Genomic DNA, 20,365 nt, shown 5'->3' on the forward strand with positions numbered 1-20,365 from the left:
TGGTTTGCCCACCCCTGAACTAGTGTGAGATATGTGAAGACGGCTGCCAAATGAACCTTTAACAATGAGCTGGAGAACCCCTGATGCTTCAAGTACATTGGTACTCCAGAACACAAGGAACGGGAGCAGAGATGGGAGAAATAGGTTATTCCTTTATGCAAGTCTGATGTCTGGACTACTTTAGATAGTAACAGTTTCTAGTCAATTGTTTTCATGAGTTAATTAGCATGTCTCACACAGATGAAGAACATGACTGTTCAAGAGCAGGCAGAGACAGAATCTGATTGCCCACACCCTCAGGTAAGCTCATGGGCTCAGATGAACGATCCTGCTGGGACAGGAAAGGACTCATTAAAACTCCACCAGAAATTGAAGGAGATCAGTAAATCACTGCTGACATGGCCAATCCAGGGCAATGAGTATCATCCGTGTGTTGTCCTGTCGTATCTCCCTTATCACCTCTGAATCAATAGGAAGGGGGGAAAATGTTTACATCAAGCCCTTCCCTCAGTGCAAGGAAGGGTTCTGCAGCAGGAGAGGTGACACTTTCTGTTGACCCTTGGTCTGAACAGGTCCAGTATTGGTCGACCCCAGCTGGAGAACACAGTTTGGACCAACTGATTCTTTAGGGATCATTCATGCAGCTGAGAGCTGTCTCTGTTGAGCTGTCTCCCCAGCCAGATGCAGGGCCACAGGACAAACGTCATGACAAATACACCAGTCCCAGACTTCTCCCCTCTGGACACAAGAGTTGATGTAATACATCGCTGATGTGTTGTCCATCACCACCTGCACAACCCAGACGCAGGGATCTCTCCTGAAAGGACCAGTGCCCTCAAACTGTCAAATGACTCAGATGCTCTCTCCAACTCTGTGACGTCGCGTTTGAAGTCACTGTGCAGGATGGACCCGGAGGATTGAACTGTACACCTCAAGACCACCAGTCTGGAGAGACTAGGAGATTCTGAGGCACAGTGATCAATAACTGAAGGCTGTCCTGCCTTGGCCTGTAGACCTGAGCTATTCAGTGTTGCAAAGGGCTCATGCTTAGATGGGCAAATGGGACCATGCCAGTAGTGGCTGTCATAAGACCCATGAGACACACAATGAAGTTTACATTGCTAGATCTGTCACAGGCACTGGCTCATCTTGAAAAATCTGTCCTCTAGCAGAAACACTCTGCCTTCCACAGAATCTAGCATGGTGCCTATACAGGGGATCCTTTGTGAAGGGGAGAGGATCGACTTTGGAGAATTGAGAAAGAGCCAGAGGTCTGAAAAGAGATTGGTTGCAAAGCTGATATGGTTTAATGGGTAGCCTTCAGGAGCCAGTCGTCTAAACAGAAGTAAACAAAAATACAAAAATACCCTGATTCCTCAGATGAGCCGTTACCACAGAGAAACCTTTTGTAAAAACTTTGGGTGTTCTGAAAAGACCAAATGGAGCACCCTGTACTGGAAGTGGTGACCAGTCACCCTAAATTGAAGGTATTTGCAATTATTTTGGCAAACTGAAATATGAAAACACTTGTCCTTTAGACTGAGTGATGTGAACCAACCCATGACTGATCACGAAGGAGATAGGACAGCTCTTGTATTGGAAAGAGGCAGTGGAGGGAACCCAGAGAGCGAGCTGTCAATCCCACACCCTTCAGTTATCCCAGCAATTCATCTACCTTTTCGCTGAAAAGACCCTCCTCCCCAAAAGGAAGGTCCTCAGCTTAGTTCTAGTGTCCACAGCTCAGGAGAAGGAACAGGCTTGCGGGCTCCTGACGGTCACAGCAGATGCTAGTGCACTGGAGGCAGAGCCCCGAGCACTAAAACAAGGCTCTAGGTGCATGTCTGGCTACCTTCTGGCCCTCCGTTGGGATGGCATTCGCCAGCCTTCTTCTCTTATCCAGCAAGACCTGTAAAAATAAAGTAATCTTTTCGCATAGATTAAATCAGCAAAGGGCCATGACCGCCTGATAATTTGCCACTTTAATGCCCAAGACCGAAGAGAACACCTTTCTCCCGAGCGAGACAATCCTTTCCCCCTCTTTATCAGTTGGAAAGGAATGTGATAGTCTGGACCTCGCCCTGTTACTGGCAGCAGCCACCACCACCAGTGAATTAGGGACAGCGTGGGTGTACAAGTAGGAAAACCCCTGAGGGTATCTGATACAACTTGTCTGCTTTCCTAAATACAGGTTGGCAAGAAGCAGGCACGGTCCACATGGATTTAGCTGGCTGTAGCAAGCCATTCAAAATGGATAGAGATAGTCTACTCCTCGAAGCAGTCACATTATATCAAACACTGGGTGAGAAGTCTCTTCCACAGGCACTGCAGGAAGATTTGAAGGTGGCCACCATAAGATCCACCAAGTTATAGCCGAGCATAGCATCCTCGGGAGGAGAGAAGGCCAAAGCCACCCTGATATATTCATCCAGTGGTGAACTGGGCTCATAATCCATTTCCAGATGCTCCTGATCAAGCAGAGAGGAGCTACCTCCTCGGACATTCAGGCTTCACAGTCAGTAATGCCGATGGATCAGGAGGAGTCAGATCCATGGATCTCTGGACCACTAGATCCTTAGCAGGCAAAACATTACCTCTCCATCCACTCGAAGGGTAATTAAAACACTCCTGAGGTGGCCCCCAGTAAGGCCACAGGCCCCCAGACTGCCAGTATCCCCAGCAACTAGGGGTTGGGGACATGCCTGCGGAAGGTGGACCATAGGCTGGTCTTCTCTGTTCTTTCTCTAGCTCCCTCCTTGTATCCAGTATAAACTAACAGTAATAACAGAGGATCTGAAGGGAAGAATGGAGATCCAGCTCTTTGTAGAAAAACTGTAAGCGGAGGAAACCTAGGCGGAGGAATCATAGGGTGGTCTGGGGGAACATACCAGCATCTTCTGGCCTCCTCCTCCTAACAGGGGATGAGGAAGATGACCTCGGATCCAGGGAAATACGTCTCCTTTGGGAAATCCTGTGTTTCCCACTGGAACACCAATGAAGCAACTGGAGCCAGCAAGCGAGCCCAGGCTGTCACGGTGACAGAGCACTCCGGAACGTAGGCAGAACTGACCCAGGAACTGACAGCGGATCCGTGGACGACATCATCAGATCCAATGTCAGCCATAAAGCCATATCCCTTGCTATGGAAGACGGACTGGATCTTCACTTCGGAACCATTGTCAGACTAGGACAGACCTGACAGCAGATGCACTGGAACCAGCACTGTCAATAGTGGCCATTTTGTCTCTACGCTTCTTTTCCTTCAGTGCTGTGACTGGCGGAACTGAAGGCACTGACCGCCCCGATTCTGACGCACTGAGCAACTCCATCTTCCTGGATCTGGAAGCGGGAATTGGAACAGGCCCTGGTCCTGCAGCTGCAGAGATTCTGTCGGGGTCAGATAGTTAGCAGGAATGAGATACGTATGCCTGAACTCTCTCTCTCGACCTCTCTTCCGGAACCGGGGCAGTTAGACCCAACCACGCTGCTCTCAGTTCGGACACTTGCAGCCTCAGGGATTTGACTCAGGGAGATGCAGGAAATGAGTCTGACCCAACAGGGGTAGCAGCTTCTTGGAACCCTTCAGTCACTTGGAGCTGCTGGTAGCCACAGGGGCAGAGACTGGCCTCTTAGACTAGGATTTGAGTCCTGACCAGGTCCAGAGGGTCTGACCTCAATGGCTTCCTTTAGGAGGAGGATCTACAAGAGAGTCTCTCTGTCCTTGCGTGCTCTGGGAGGAAAAGTTTGACAAATTGAATATCCAGGAGGGGGACTGCCCTTCCCCCAGACACTTGAGGCACTGCACTTGGTCATCAGATGTGGAGAAGACAGCCGGACAGGAAGCACACCACTTAAATCCCAGCTTCTTCTGTTTCTTTGGTTCCTCCATAACCCAGAACTGGAAGAAACCCTTATTCACTAACTACATGGAAATGAGCTAACACTATCTATTTCTAAGCAGAAAAAAACTCCAACTCCAAAGAGCCTGGAGCAGTTCCCATATGTCACAGCACACGGCTGGAAGGAAGTGAGATGGGGAGGGTGCTCCTGCCCCTTGATAGCCTCGCTCCCAGTGCGTCGTGATGCTGGTGGGGGATGGCGGTGGGGAAGGAGGAGTACTCCAGCATAGCCGTTCTCAAACTGTGGGTTGGGACCCCAAAGTGGGTCACGACCCCCTTTTAATGGGGTTGCCAGGGGATGCCTGAGACTTGTTGGGGCCCAGGGCCTAAGCCAAAGCTCGAGCCCCCTCGCCCAGGGCTAAAGCCAAAGCCTGAGGGCTTCCGCCTTGGGCAGTGGGGCTCAGGTTACAGGCCCCCTGACTGGGGCTGAAGCCCTTGGGCTTCAGCTCTGCCCCCAGTACGCCCCCCCTTGAGCGGTGGGGCTTTGGCCCCCCACCCAAGATGATGGGGCTCAGGTGGGCTTAGGCTTTGGTCCCCCCTCCTGGGATCGTGAAGTAATTTCTGTTGTCAGAAGGGGGTTGCAGTGCAATGAAGTTTGAGAACCCCTGCTCTAGCGGACACTGCTAGAAGAGGGGTTTTACCGTAAGGCACCACAAGGTGGTGCCGGTCCCATAAATGGGAACATGCAGAGCCACTCAAAGAAGAATTACGGGTTTGAGAGAGGAGAGATATTACTGTAACGCCTCTGGTCACTGTAGGGTTGTGACACAGAGACACCCCCCCCCCCCCGCAAAGGGTCTCAGCTCTTTGCAAATAACTCTCACTTCAGACCTGACAAACTCATTACACCAAATGTGTCTTGCAGGACGTTTATCTGTAACAAAAAGTTAACCAAACCAGGAATCTGGCCAGAGGGGGTGCATGCATTTGGTAATTCTCAGCATTACTGTAGTACAGAAAGCCCCAGGAAGGGATCAGGGCCCCCCACACCGCACACACACAGATGATCCATGCCCAAAGAGCCTAGCTTACCATCAGCCGAGGCAGAACACGGAAAGCCAGGCAACAGCAATCAGTTGAAGAACACAGACATTCAGGGAGAGCCGCACCCCCAGAGGACAGGAGCACACCAGTTCACACACGTGGCAGTGAAGGGGCACACGTGCAGAGAAAGTCATCCTGCTCCACATCCCCCTCCTCCTCAGTGGGCAGGGAGCTCGGTGAACCAACCTGTCCATAGCCAGGGTGATGTACACTGCTCCACCCGTACCAGAGGAAGAGCTGCATTTCTGCAGCTCTCACGTGATCACCACCATGATAGGCAGATTTCTAAGGTCCTCAATCCCAGACTCCACCGGAACCGCGCCTTTGACACTCTCCTCTCTCCACACCCCTTGAGGTAGGCTGCAGAGAATCATGCTCATCATGGAGGGCTCTACAATGCAGGAGGGGTGAATGTCCTTTACAGCCCAGAAATAATCTGCCTGACACCAAAAATAAAGTACCACTGAGAAACCCTGGGCTGCTTGAGAGAAACACTAACCACATCTGAACTCCCTGCCTCACAAACAAGCCAGTCATGCCGGATTTGTGTCTGTCATGCCACCACTGCCCATATAATCTCAAAGAGAAATGATCTTTTAACAAACTTAAAATAAGGGTCACCAGAAAAATGGGTCTGTGGATGGTATCTATCAACTTGTTTATTATAAAAGACACAGATAACTGAACTCCCTGGAGCCGTGCTACTCCAAGTGGTGGCCCGGGGACCGGTGCCGGTCCACGAGCCATCGGCTGCCGGTCTGCGCGCACATTGGAAAAAAATATTGCCAGTCCCCCGCATCAGATAGCTTGAGAAGCACTGGGCTAGAAAACACCTACTTCTACTGGCTGCTGAAGCACGGAACATTTATTGTAAGCAAGAGAGACAAAGCGCGTTCCAAGTATGTAAATTTAAGCCATCTGATCTCAGCAGCTGTTGTGTGCAGTTCTATACAGTGCCTGCGATCGGACCATGGAGTGGTTCTGGGAGAACAGGCGGAGCGAATCTTTCACTCTATGGTATAAACACACCGCACACAGGGAGGCAGGCAGACCTACAATCGGAGCACTTTGCTTTCCCAAGAAACAGCAAAGGGCCTCTCGTGCCCCTACACTGAACAGATTGCACCACCTGGTACCTCCCAACAGCAGGCAAAGATGCCCACAGCAATGCAGGCATTCTGGACAGGAAGCATCACATACTTGTGGGAACAGGCAAGGAGGGGGTCACGTTTCAAAAATCTATGGATCTCGCTAATATAGAGCTAGATGCGACTGTGGGCAATGTCCACAGCACCCTGTGAAGGTGTGGGATTGCCTCTCCTAACATCCGTCCACTCCTCCCTGTTTACAAAGGGGCTGTAGAGCAGGGTTTGGGGCAGCTTTTTAAGTGCACTTGAGGCAAATTTGACTATTGTACGTACACCATCCTGCTCTCAAAATAGCTTGTCAGTGAGTCCATTTGGGAGAATTACATGGGTTTGGTTCCAGGACGTACTGGAAGTATTTAAGTGAGAAACTATTATTTTAAATGGGATCACTCAAGATCGCTTTTTTCCACAACTGGACTCAGTCAAGTCCGACCTCCAACATAACACAGGCCACAGGTCCCTGAATTAACCACTGCTTCAAGTCCAATAGCTGTCCTGGAACGAGAGCATCTCTTTTAGGAAAACATCCAGTCTTGATTTAAAAATGTCCAGTGATGGAGAACCCACCACCAATCCCATGGTAAGTTGTTCCAAGGGTTAATCACTTTCCCCATTACAAATTTGTGCCTTGTTTCCAGTTTCTCAACATGCTTCTGGCCCACTGAGCACATGCGGCAAAGAGCTGTCAACATAAAAGTTAGACTTTCCTTACCTGAAACAGTCCATCAAGATTCATCTCAAAGAGTTTAGAAGTATTTCAGTAACCAGCATTCTCCTTGTTAACCCTGACACTTGAGTACCACCCAGGGGACCAGTCAAGGTCCTGTGGCGTTGGGTGCTGTACAAAAAGCCAGGGCCTTTCATGCGGCGATTACCATCGGTATTGCTCAAAACCATACGAACTCCTGATCTCCCATCGTTTGGTTCCAGCAACTTTCCCTCCCTAGCGTCTGCCCCACATCCCAGGCAAGAAATCCCCGGACTTTCGCAAGAGCACTCAGCACACAGAAGGGTATGTCTGCACTGGGACAGTCAGATTTGGGCTCGCTCTGCTTGAGCTAGTGTGGTAAAAATACCAGTGTGGACGCTGCAGCTTGGGCTCTCAGGACCACGCCCCGGTCCCACGGGTCCAAGCGCTAGGAGCTAGTTGGAAGTCTCTGCCTGAGCCGCAACGTCCCCCCCAGCTATTTGTAGCATGCCAGCTCGAGCCCCACTGGCACGTGTCCGTCCACCCACGCTGCCAGGCTCACTGCCAGCTGCCGTGCAGGTACATCCTGCCACCACAATGCAACCTGTGGCTGCTCCTCCCTCCCACACATTGGGTTCTGCTCCTGCAGACTTCTGAAGGGCAGCGCGTCGCGCCCCAGAGCCGGATTCCCTGGCCATGAATCCGGGCAGGTATTTCAAAGCAGAGACAGAGCCTACGAATTCCGTCCCACCAAACCAGGGCAGCAGAGCAGAGCTGAAAGTGAATGTGTGTTTAGGGTGGTACCAGTGGGGCTGATAAGAAGGGGGACGCAGACAGGGGGTTTGCCAGCAGGGTGGGTGTCTGAACTCAAAGAGAAAGACTGCAAGGAGAGCTGTGTTCACTTCTAGGGCTGACCAAGAGATTCCCCCGTGCTGCTGACTACAACAGCGTATTGTCCTATAGCCGTTTGCAGCTGAGGACATGACGAGAAAGGAATGTCAGAAAATTTGGGATGCGATGCAATTATTTTGCCCCTGAGCTGGTGCCATGAATGGAACAGTGGCTGTTCCAAATCCTCAAGGTGCTGAAACTCCCCGCAATATCATAGGAAGGCTGATAAAACCTATGCCGGAGGCTGTATGGTCTTTGAAACAACTAGAGTCTTATTGAGCCTATGGGATCCACGTCTGTCACATGCAGAGCACTCGGGAAGCCAAAGCGTAAATTATCAATCCTTTAAATCCCCTAAAGCAACAGTAGAAAAAACAAAACAACTTTTCACCCAATAAAAGAGCAACTGAAAGAGTTAAGCACGCGGTTAGAAGCTGCTGAGGGATGCAGCAGTTTCTCCTACACATGTAAGAGCTCAAGGTGAGAGCAGTTCTGCCTTTGGAAAATACTGGTTCTGATACTCCTCTCTTCTGCAACACTTTACACCAGTGTAAACCCTCGGGGGCCGGTTCCCAGTTACTCCATTTTGAGCATGGGGCAGAAACAGAGGACGGGGGGGTCTCCGCCATCTTTACACTCCCTATATTCTGAGACCATGCAGGGACCTGCCTGGTGTCCAGTGAAAGTTAAAGCAGTCTCAGAGTTGCTCCGAGTTATGTTCCACTTCCCACAGCTCCTTGTGGCCGCAACTCCCACACTGCCACCGACAGGCTCAGAAACCAGATTGCAAAAAGTCTGTAATTTAAAACACTCTCATGAGTTTGGGGGCTCGACTCCGGCTCCCTGAACGCCTCTGGCCGATGGTAGTGAAATGTCCCTGTTGGTTCTGGAACCCGGACCCTGGAGCATCACACTGGCATGTAACAGTAACCAGAGACTGAACCTTACACAAAGCGATGCTGACCTCAACATCAACTCCCTCAGCTCGGTGCACAGCCGCAGGAAACCATGTAAACGGTTCAAAGGAAATGCGCTCCCTGATAGCCGTCTAAGGCCCAGATCCTCAGCAGCCCCTGTGACACACTGATCTCACTGCAGGACTGGGGCAAGCTTCACACGAGCACGGCCAGCTCTTCCTCTCCCTCTTAAAGCACACCTTGTTTTAATCAGATCTCTTTAGATGTGCATTATACAGTACACACAAATATCCCTCCTGACCCGCGGAGCATCAGAAACAGGCAGCCTTGAGTTCTTAGGAATATTAAGTAAAGAAGTAATGTAGCAGTCTGAGTGTGAAGAAAAACGTGAAATTCCCATGTACTCGGAGCTAAGACAGATTTGCGTGTGGAGACCACACTTGGCCTTATATGGCACTTTTCATGTCCTAGCAAAGGAACGAATCCGACAGCAGTAGTGGAGTGACTGCCTACCTGAAAGCAGCAGCCTTCCCATGCTCTCACGCAGCCTCGGGTGTTACACCTGTTTTCCAAGCTCTCCATCGAGCATGAACAGGACCCAAAAGGAGGGACTCCACAAGACATAAGAAGGGCCATACTGTGTCAGACCAACAGTCCCTCTAGCCCAGGGACGGGCAAACTTTTTGGCCTGAGGGCCACATCGGATTTCCAAAATTGTACGGAGGGCCGGTTAGGGGAGGCTGTGCCTCCCCAAACAGCCAGGCGTGGCCCAGCCCCCGACCCCTATCCAACCCCCCCCTGCTTCTCACCGCCCTGACATCCCTCCCCGGGACTTCTACCCCATCCAACCCCCCCCATTCCCAGACGGCCCCCCAGGAACTCCTGCCCTATCCACCACCCGCTGCTCCCTGTCCTCTGACCGCCCCTGGACCTTCCGCCCCTGACTGCCCCCCACCACCCCATCCAACCCCTCCTCTCATTTCTGACTGCCCCCCTTGGATCCCTGCCCCATCCGACCACCCCTTCTCCCTGTCCCCTGACCACCCCCGGAACCCCAGCCCCTGACTGCCCCATCCAACCCCCCTTCTCCTTCCTAACTGCCCCCCCAGGACCCCTGCCCCCATTCAATCCCCCTGTCCCCAGCCCTCTGACCGCCCCAACCCCTATTCACACCCCTGGCTCCTGACCACCCCCCTGAACTCCCCAGCCCTCTATCCAAACCCCCCTGCTCCCTGCCCGCACTGCCCAGAGACCAGGTCCGGCCGGGCTCTGCAGCCACGTTGCCCCAGGAGCTCGCAGCCCCCCCGCCCAGAGCATTGTGCTGGTGGTGCAGTGAGCTGAGGTGCGGGGGAGAGGGGATAGCGAGGGGAGAGCCTCCCGGGCCAGGAGCTCAGGGGCCAGGCAGGAGGGTCCCATGGGCCGGATGTGGCCCACGGGCTGTAGTTTGCCCACCTCTGCTTTAGCCCTACTGTCTTCCAATGCCAATGCCAGGTGCCCCAGAGGGAATGAACAGAACAGGTCATCATCCAGTGATCCATCCCGTCACCCAATCCCAGCTTCTGGCAAACAGAGGCTAGGGACACCATCCCTGCCCATCCTGGCTAATAGCCAGTGATGGACCTAACCTCCAGGAACTTATCTAGCTCCTTTTTGAACCCAGTTATACTTCTGGCCTTCACAACATCCTCTGGCAAGGAGTTCCACAGGTTGACTGTGCGTTGTGTGAAGCAATACTGCCTTTTGTTAGTTTTTCAACTTGCTGCCTATTAATTTCATTGGTGATCCCTGGTTCTTGTGTTATGAGGAGTAAAGAGCATGTCCTTGGTCACTTTCTCCATACACCGGTCGTGAGTTTATAGACCTCAGTCATCTCCTCACCCCCCGAGTCTGTTTTCCAAGCCGAACCCCCCCAGTCTTTTTAATCTCTCCTCCTAAGGAAGCAGAGCCGACCCCCGGCTCATTTTAGTTGCCCTTCTCACGTCGCACAAGGGAAGGGGGAGCTTGAGCTGATGTGGGGGCCTTGTCATGAACACACACAACCTCTCCTGCAACCTCGGCTTCGTGGCTCCGCATCTCCAGCATCAATAATTTACAACAGCAAACAATGACACCAACAGAGCGCTCATAAAATTGGGTCTAAAATAAACGAAGTTCCTCCGTTGAGAAACACGGCAGCTGCTGCTTTATTGAGAGGTGTGAAGCCACAATAAGGAGGTCACTTCCTCACTCTTGGCAAACAACTAGATTTTAAGGGGCCACCCAACCATCCACAAGAGAGCAGTCCAGAAGACAAGCTGTTATAAGCCACAGGGAACGAGAACTGCTTTCTCTGCTCACTGCAGTTTTCGGCCAAGGCACAAAGTTTCTTTGAACAGAAGCCATCAGCTGGGCTGAAATGCCAGGTTCAGGTGTCAGGATGGGGAGACACCTCTTTCAGAGCTTCACTCAGTTTACAGTAAAACACGTTGACATTTCTTCTCCATTAAAGCACACACACATAAGGGGTTAAACACTCGCTGTGCGCTCTGCAAGGACTGGAATGACCGTTCGTCAATCCGGTACATTTTGATCCTAACCATCAACCTTTGGAAATTATTGATCATACAATCAAGATAAATATTTGTGCCTACAAAAAGCCCAGGAGAGTTGAGACATGCTACTTTGTGGAGCAATGTTTGAACCCACTTTAAATACACCTAAAACCTTTCCCAAATCTCCATTGAAAAGAACCAAAAATACTCCCAAAGCAGTGACGCCAGGTGGCAGGGCCTGAGCACTCAGCAAACGAAACAGCTTTGAAGAGAAGAAAATGACAAACCATTCCCGACATCAACAGCAACACGGTGACCTGGAGTCACAACCCACTGCATCGAAGGTGGCAAAGCAGCTCGGTGCTGCATGAGACAGGTCATCCAACACCGCGGGGCTCTTCATGGACACCAAAGCCCCACAGCAGCAGAGAACCAACATGGGATGGAAGGAAGTGTAAAATACAGCACTACTGGCAACCCCAGTCCTGCAAAAAACAGGAGTCAGGGCTCAAAAAACAGGAGGTTGGCTTAAAAATCATGACGTTTTTATAAAAACCACAAACACTCGGTTCTCTGCATTTGTCTCCCAGCTTCTGAGCCCTCAGGGCATGCTCTGGTCACCTTTACAGACCACTCTGCCAGTGCAAGGGCTAGAAGCTTATTTTATTTTTTTTAAATGAGAGCAGAGATCAGGTCTCACCTAGTCACTTGACTCCCGGAGCTGGGGCTTTAAGGAAGAGATTGAATACCATGAGTTGGCACTGCTCAAGCACGTTCTCTGGACTCTCTCACCCCCAGTTCATTGATTTTCCTAGACAACCAATTCCTAGGACCCTCTGGCAGGTAAGTTACACCCTGTGGGAGTCCCAGTGGGGCGCAAAGGTTCGCCAGGCCACAGGATTCCAAGCCCAGGGCACAGTACCTTTGTAGGTCTAAACTGGAGCGTCACTGAATGCTGGAACATCCTGGGGCTCCAGTCCACAAACCACAACAATTGCCTTGGTATATTCTGCAGCTGAATATTGTGTGCCAGTGGGGTCTCACGGCAGTCACACTGAACTCCTTGGTTAGTCTCTACGGTGCCACAAGTACTCCTTTTCTTTTTGCGGAAACTGAACTCCTTGACACTCAACTCAATAATGCTGTGAACACAGTGTCAGGGACGCCCAAATCAACTCCAGTCGACTGGCTCCTGGTACTATTGCACATCCAGCCTCCAGAGATGAGAAGAGCTGCTCAGACATCTCGCTGTCTTAACCATGTCAGTGCAAACCCAAGAATCCCGCTGCACTATGACCTGCAGAACCCGCCAAAGACAAGATTAAAATCCCGCAGCCCTCTATGGAACCGCATCAAGACCCTGACACCCAACTTCGATGCTGAGGATTAGTGGAGAGTCACATGGAGCATATCGACCCCTCCGAACAAACAGCTTGTTGTTGACCCTGCCAAGGAACCACCAGGTTTTGATTTATGTCAGAAAGACTCATGCAGATTGAATCGCATCGGGACAGCTCATGGGAGGTGTGGACAAACCCTCTTTCAATGGAAAAGGAGGCAAACACCTGCATGTGGACACCAGGCACAAACAAAGGAGCAGAGCATATCGGAGTGTCCCCTTCATTCTTTTGCCAGGGGCCTGAAGGACATTCACCAGCTCACCGCTGCGGCAATGTGCTGGCTCTCAAACTCAGATGTAAATTTGTAGTCATTGCTACTTTCCCAAGCCATAAGAAAGAAGAAAACCGAACGCCCCAGGAGGGCTGCCTCACCAACCACGCCCCTGGCTCTGTGCTATACCAGTGCCAGACACTTCCGTTTCCAGAGCTCAGCACCAGGGGCTGGCGAAAGAAAGGAAGAGGCAATTCCAGGGCAGAGTGCAGCTCCACAGCGCAGCAGGAACCCTGGCAGTGATGAGCTCTCACCCGCTCCTCCGCCGTCAGGCACGCCCTGGCTTAGCCGCACTCGGGAATTAGACCTCTCCAGGCCTCTTGGAGGACATGCCCCTCCCGTGGCACACAGCACTCCCTGCTTGCGCAGCTATAGGAGCCTTGGGGTGAGACTGCATGTGGTGGAGGAAGAAAAGGATTTGTGGCTCCCCGAGCCAGGGCCCACAGGACTGCTCAGGTTCAAGGCAGTGAACTGAGAGACCCCTCCCCAGGAGGGCCGTGCCTGGACACACGAACGGAGCCACTCTGGCACACAGAGGGATGGAAGGATCAAAGTGTGAAAGCTAAATCTTCTGGGCTACCTGGTCAGGCCTTATGGCCAGCACTGGTGTTTCCAGTTTCAAGAACTCCTGCCTTCCACAGGTTCAAAGAGCCCCGATCCCCAGCCTGGCAAACTAGAGAAAGAAAACAAACAATGAACCGAATTAAATATCACGCAATTTAGAAATTAACCCATACTAGTGGGTTGGGTCACCGGGTGATGTAAAATACAGCAAAACGGGGCAGACTTTATACAGCCTCCCACATCTGCATGGAACGGCCAGAGAAGGGGAGGAATGGGACAAGTTAGGTACCCTGCAGGGAGACAGAAGTCCAAACCCCTCTCTTTCTGCAGTATCCCCATACACTCCTGGGGAAATTCCCAGGCCATAGCAAATTCTAACTTCAGGTGGGAAACATGGAGCACGAGCAGCTGAACTGTTAACAAAAACCCAAACTACAGAAGTACCCCATTGCCCTTTAAACACCCTAAGAAAAGTGAAAATCCAGAGAATGTTCTTTAAGTAGCTTTTCCCTAAATACGAAAGGGTGAGTCAGCTGCTTGGCTTTGTCCCTGCTCACGGCCCCATTTCCACAAGCTAGCCAACAACAGCTTCCCCAGCTTGCTTTTCTTTTTTTGGACTATTAGCCTGGGAACTTTTAGCTGTGCAGGCCAATACGCCCTTGTACGTAAGAGTTGAATGACCGACAGCATTCCTGAGAACATTGAATGTGCACCCTTGAGGGACAGCCTAAAACAGTAACTCTTCAGTGTCAGGGGCAGTTATTAATGAAAGGTCAAATCCAGTAGGGAGCCATCCTTCCATCCATAAGAGTATCCAATTGTCGCTGCATGCTCCTCCTTCCCTCTGGTCAAACAGACCGTTTGCGTCAAGGCATTCTGGGCACACTTTATACTTGCTGATTGGAGTCCCCAACATAAAGAATTACATTGTTTAAAATGGGCCTTCAAAGTCATTGCAATTGAGCTATATTGAACTTAACTAACTCCACAGACATGACAAAAATAAGGGGAACAAGGAACCTACACACACTTGCAACTCCAAGAGAGCTGGCCAGACCTGTCTGGGATAGTCAGATGCTCTGTTCAGATTAACTGGTGTTGTGGTAAAAACACCCAACTGGACACATCAGCAGTTCCAAGCACAGCGAAAAGATGATCCACGTCTCCTAAAAATATCCACATCACAGTCATGCTCACACATTGATGAAAGCGCCCTGGTGTACTTTATTTCTAGCTAGGCTAGACCATGCACGTACACTTGGGAAAGCACGATGCAGTTCTTGGACTCCCGGGCAGGCATGCAGAGAGTGTAAGTGTGTTCACAATCAGTGACACAGCTCTGATTGGTGGTTCCAGCCCTTTAGAGACCAGCCCCTGTACATTCTGTGTGCACGCACAGAGACACGCTTTTTTGGGTTGACTTACACTAAACAAAACGCTGTCCCTATTTCCCCAATAATGGGAACCAAATATTTGCTGATGTGTAAATAATTAACCACAACAAAAGGAGCTCACTCAGCTGTCCTGAGAAACACCTAGGGTCTCCAAAAAGAAAGGTAAGCAAAGCTTAGTGCAGATGAGGTCATGGCCCCTGCACTACAGCGTACAACGTCTACAGGGGAAGGAGAAACACAGCAGAGTTTGGTCTATAGCTTCCAGGAACTTAGCACCCTGCTCTGGAAAGTAGAGCTACACAGCTCAGTACTCTCTGCCCCGGCTCGGTCGAGCCACCCAATGACGCGGGCCAGCGTCCTGCACTCCCTCCACAGAGCCCTGGGTTCTTCATCACCTGGAGTCTCTGTGATGTTCTCTGGTCTGTGCGAACCAGGAGGTCAGACAAGACAATCACGATGGCTCCTTCTGAACCTAGAGTCTGTGAACTCATGACAAGCTAAGTGCTCTCTAAGCAGCATGGCCGCGTGGCAGCCTATTAAGCACCGCGCAGGCGGGGCAGGGAGAGATGCCTCTCCCCCAGCCCCGGACCTGCTGCGGCCAGGGGAGAGGCATTGATCCCGCAGCCCCAGCCCCGGAGCTGCCGCGGGGAAAGGGAGCTGAGGAGAATCCTCTCTCCCTGCCGTGGCCCTGGGGCAGCCTGCACCCCAAACCCCTCATCCCCAGCCCCACCCCCGAGACTGCACCCCCAGCCAGAGCCCTCACCTCCCTGCACCCCAACCCCCTGCCCCAGCCCTGAGCCACCTCCCACACTCCGAACCCCTCGGCCCCACCCCCATCACCTGGATTTTGTTACGTGCACCAATATGGAGGTGATGTGTCACACCTCACCTCCATATTGGTGCACATAAAATTCATTCCACACATGGATGGGAAAAACTGGAGGAACACTGACGACGAGAGATCCCTTCTTCTGCAAGGGACCACTGGGAAGGAAGGCATCACGGGGGGAGAGGAGGGTGGAAGAATCTGCTCCTTACTAATGTAAGAACATTAGAAAAAAATCCGACACAGTCTCTGAGTGACTGCTGAACAGAACGTCTATCCGTGCCCCCCAGGGGCTGCTCCAGCATGGGAGAGCTGCCCAGGCTATGGCCGTCCAGCAGAATACAAAAGTCCTGCCACACACCCCGTGCCAGGCACAGCTCTGCTCAGCAGAAGCAGGACATGTCACGAGGATGCAGCACCACCTAGAGCAGCGTGGGAAGCCATCAGCCAAGGACTTATCTGCATAGCCCAAGGAATTGTTAACTAAATGCGCAGAACACTGGCAAGCCCAGGGAGAGCTCAACAAATACCACAGGTTGTGGGGAAGGAAGAGCTGAAAGAAGGGACATGGCATCCCTATTAAAACCTCTGCCTCCTGGCTTCTCTCTGGCCTCAGGGATGTCAACGCACAGAAAAGATGGCCCAGGCAATTCCAGAGCGAGTGAAAAGCCCGTGCTCTTGGGCTGTGGGAACAGTACCTTGGTGCAGCGTCTGAAGTAGGTGCAAGCCAGATACCGGAACAACAGGGTCTGAACCTGGTTAGCGATGCGAGACATTCATTTTTAATCTCCTGAAACAAAAATCCCTGTATTTCTAAAACCTCGTGCAATAGGAATGGGCCCTGGATTGCTCAGAAAGCAATGATGAATTGATGGCAATATTTATTTGAAAGAGCTGAACCCAGACAGAATTAGATTAAGAAATCTGCCCAAAGCCTTAGATGGAGCGAGTGGGACAGGACTCATTTGTTTTAAGTTTCACCCAGTGCCAGCTCCCAGGCTGTGCTCCCCCTGCCCCCAGTGCCGCTCCTGCAAGGTCTGAATTCTAGATGCGGCCCATGTTGCCCCCCCCCACCCTCCCCCGCACTGCATACACACAAGGGGGAAGGGCCAGTAGATCTGTGGGCAAATGCAACATTCTCGACTTTATACACTTTAGAAGTGTCCACTTTACACAGTGGATTGATGAAAGGACTCTCCATCGCCCCCAGAACACCTGCTATCAGACAAGTTCTAACCACCTGCAAATCCCACAGCCAGGGAACGTGGCGGGAGGGAGCCCAGCTCCAGAGCTGGGGCATTTTAATACGGTATTTTGAAGAGCTAGCAGGATTAGTATTGATTTCAGACCTTTTTAGGGCTGGGAACCTGACACAGAACTCTCCTCTTTCGCTAGTGCACTGCGAGAGATAGACAGAGAGAGCAACCTTTGGAAGGAACTTCATTCAGACCAGGTGGTGCAGTGCGCAGGGGACCCGCAGAGACAGGGAAGGTGGGAATGCCCCCAGCTCAGAGGTAGGGCATCGATACTGTGCATCGATCCTCAGGACCCAGAGACAAGCCTGCGCTAGTGAGGATAACAGCCCCAGAATGACAGAGGGATGGGTCCGTGCTCCTGGCTGAGCAAATCAGTAGAAGGCTTGGTGCACGTGCAATGCCTTGAAGGAAGCAGGGACCAGGGAGGGAAGGAAACTGGAAGACCGTGTTCACGGCTTTGCCCACAGCCTGTGAAGAGACCCTGAGCACCAGGGATGTACGGTGCCCCATCCCAGCATTGCACCATCTTCCCGAAGCCATGATAGGCAAGCTGGAATCACCAGAGAGAAAGCTGCCTCCAGCAGCAGATAGTTAATTTGAAACAGATTGACCCCCCAGCTCTTCGAGTCCCCCACCAAATGTGCAAGGACACTATGAAAACTGCCCCATCGCCCTGCTAGAATGCATGAGCCACAGGTAAGGCTCCAAGTACAACGTCATCAGCAGCAGTCGTTCAGTGATTTCAGACCCTTCGCTGGCGGCAGAGGAGAGAATAAGAAGGTAAGAGCGGCCACACTGGGTCAGACCAATGGTCCATCTAACCCAGGATCCTGCCTTCTGACAGTGGCCAATGCCAGGTACTGGATAGATTCCACTCATCCCCAGCCCTCTGACCCAAAACTAGAGGGGTTGTGGGGCTGGGCAGAGGGAGGGGGGAGGAGTCACTAGCCCCCTATCCCAACTGCCATTCACCTCCTTCAGCATCTGGCTCGGAGGACAGGCCTTGTCAGCAGTGCGGTCTGGGCACCTGGGCTAGCGGGACTGGCCACAAGCCAGACCCAAGCTGGCAGAACTCTAAAGAGAGCAGCCCCAGACTGTCCCATTCCTCCCACGGCACAGACACACCAATGGAAGGAGAGGGCAGGGGACAGCTTGATGCAAGTCACTGCTTTACCCCCGCACAACCGCAAAGTTGGCAAAGCAAGTACAGATTTAGCTTACCTGGGGGAAGAAACAGAAAAATCGGTAAGAAACATTATCCCTGTGATATTACCTGCAGACACATTTACAAACACACAAGAATACCCAGCATCCTCTGCAGGGAGAGAGTCACATGATATTGGGAGGCGCCCCTCTTTCAAATGAATCCAGCACAGATCTCTCACGGCCTCACAGAACCCCCAGCACGGTGGGGGTGTTATCGGAATAGAAGCATTGCACCCAGGGACCAGCAGCAAGCAGAAAAACCATTCCAGGTAGCGGTGGCACCGAGATGTAAGAAGCCCCTCCCACTCATGCAAAGCAGCCCGAATTTCCACGTCACTGCCATGATGGAAATAATTCGGTAATCTGAAATGCTTTATGCCCAGGTTGTTGCAATACGGCAGATCGGCTGGGAAGGGCAAGCAGCGACCCGCTGTAAGAGTCAATCCAGGAAAGAAGGAAGCAAGCCCTGCGCTACCATTGTTATAAAGTTGCATAGTGTAGGTTAGTAAATCAAACTCAAGAAATTCAGAATTATTGGCAGAAAAAAAATCCACAGAATTAGTTGCATTTGTATTAGAAACAGCATCATTATGGTTCCTATTTAAATCAGCCACTGCTATCCCAAAATGCATTGTGGAAGGGTCAGTGCTTTGCACTGATTGGCTGCCGTTATTTTTAAGGCTGCGACGGGTACTATTCCCGTAAGAGAGCGATTGGTTTGAATGTGCAACATAATGGGATAGCCAGTTGTCTAAAGAACCTGCCAGCTGGGCTGGAATCCCAGCATGCACGCTGATATCGGTCTGCGGCTCCCGCCAGTCCAGAACACTTGCTGTCGGTGAAACTCCTCCTCTCTTTTCTGAGGCCACTCCCCCGCCAGCCCTTGCTTGAGGGAGGGTAGCACTTTCCTGACCCTCTGCAGAGAGGTATTCCTGGGAAGCCCCCATCTCGCCACGGGTGCCTCTACCTGATGAAAACGGGAAAGAAGCACTACCTGGAGGAGCTGCCGCAGGCTTCTGTAAGAGCGCCCGTGTCCTGTTCCAGGCAGGCGGAGGGCCTGTTGGCATGGGAAGCGAAGCCTCCGGCTGCCCGGTCCCCAGCAGGCCGTGGCCATCCCCTGTCGAGTTGGCAGTCATGTTCCCATGGCCAGCCAGCCCCGTTGCAGAGCTGGGAGCAGCCAGACTGGTGCGAGTGGTTGTCCGAGGCGCAGCGGCTGTGGGCTCCCCTGCGTTTCCAGTCCTCCAGGTGGTCCCCTCATCCCATAGCTGGACCAGGCTCCTGATGCCCTCTGCTACGTCCAGGATCTCAGCCCCCACCCCTGCAATGTTCTCCCCCTGGTCCTGGGGCAGGGAAGGTGATGCCGGAGCGGGGACAGCGGTGTCCGCGGCTGGTGCCGGCCGCGTGACTGCGAGCTTGCTCCATACCTGGTCCCCTGGCTGCGCGGTCGCCGGCACAGCCGCCCGTGTCGTGGTGGCCACAGGAGAGGTAAGTGGTTCCGCCGTCTGTCCCTCCGAAGCAGGGCTCTCTGTGGGGGGCAGGGTCGTTACCTTGGGGGCTTTTCGGCTCCCCCAGAACCAGTCAAAAAATTGTGTCTCCACCAAGGAGCAGCAGCAGGTTAGCAAGAGCAGGAGACACAGACGCTGCTCAGCTGGAGCCATGAAAAATACAGCTCCGGGAAAAGCGTCCTGCAGCAGACCAGCATCCAGGGGAGCTCACATTGGTCTGTCCTCTGCAGCTCCGGGAAGCATGCACAAAAATGAAGGGAGGCGTGGCTAGCCAGAGCCCCTGCCAAGCCCTGCTCCCAACCAGCCAGCCAGACTCTCCTGCTCCACGCCCTCCTTCCCCGACAGGGCAATGCTCCCGCTGGGACTTTCCTTCTGCGCACACCTGGAGTTTTATCCTTTGCCCAAACCCTCCTGCAGCTCCTCCCTGGGAGTCAGCAGCCCTGCACCCTTGGTCCACGCTCTCGGAGAAGCATTCTGCCATTTATTTCTCAGCCACACCCACTCACTAGCCAGGGATCTTTAACTCCTCCTTGCCCACAGCTCAGCACATCCAGAGACGTCTGCCCCTTCCCTGCCACATGCTTGTATTTTAGTAGCTGTTCTCCTGTAATTAGACGTGAGCAGAACTCCAGAGCGTGCAGGCTGCTTGTCAGACACGCAGGGGGAGGAGGCGGTGAGAACAGTGCTGCCGTCAGAGAAAGCACAGCGATGATTTGCAGTCAGTCACTTCACCCCCGGGCTCCATCTCTCCTCACGCAGCCCAGCTGGCAGCCTCCCCACTCCTTACTCCCACTCCTCACAGGTATTTGCTCTTGCAACTGTGGGGAT

General features: G+C 52.3%; 1 protein-coding gene across 5 annotated transcripts in view; it reads right to left on the minus strand.

The window, feature by feature from the left end:
* COL18A1 (collagen type XVIII alpha 1 chain) overlaps window positions 1-20,365 on the minus strand; it is a 247,174-nt gene that overhangs the window by 79,241 nt on the left and 147,568 nt on the right. The window contains exon 1 of one of the 5 annotated variants that reach the window (XM_048870498.2): window positions 19,027-19,760. The exons of 1 other annotated variant lie outside the window; for it this stretch is intronic. In XM_048870498.2, the coding sequence (XP_048726455.1) occupies window positions 19,027-19,690 (664 nt within the window). In that variant the 5' untranslated portion in view covers window positions 19,691-19,760. 3 more of the 5 variants (XM_048870496.2, XM_075118191.1, XM_075118190.1) reach the window with 3 other exon arrangements.

This window comes from Caretta caretta, chromosome 11 (assembly GCF_965140235.1).
Source record: "Caretta caretta isolate rCarCar2 chromosome 11, rCarCar1.hap1, whole genome shotgun sequence".
NCBI classification, from domain to species: Eukaryota; Metazoa; Chordata; order Testudines; family Cheloniidae; genus Caretta; species Caretta caretta.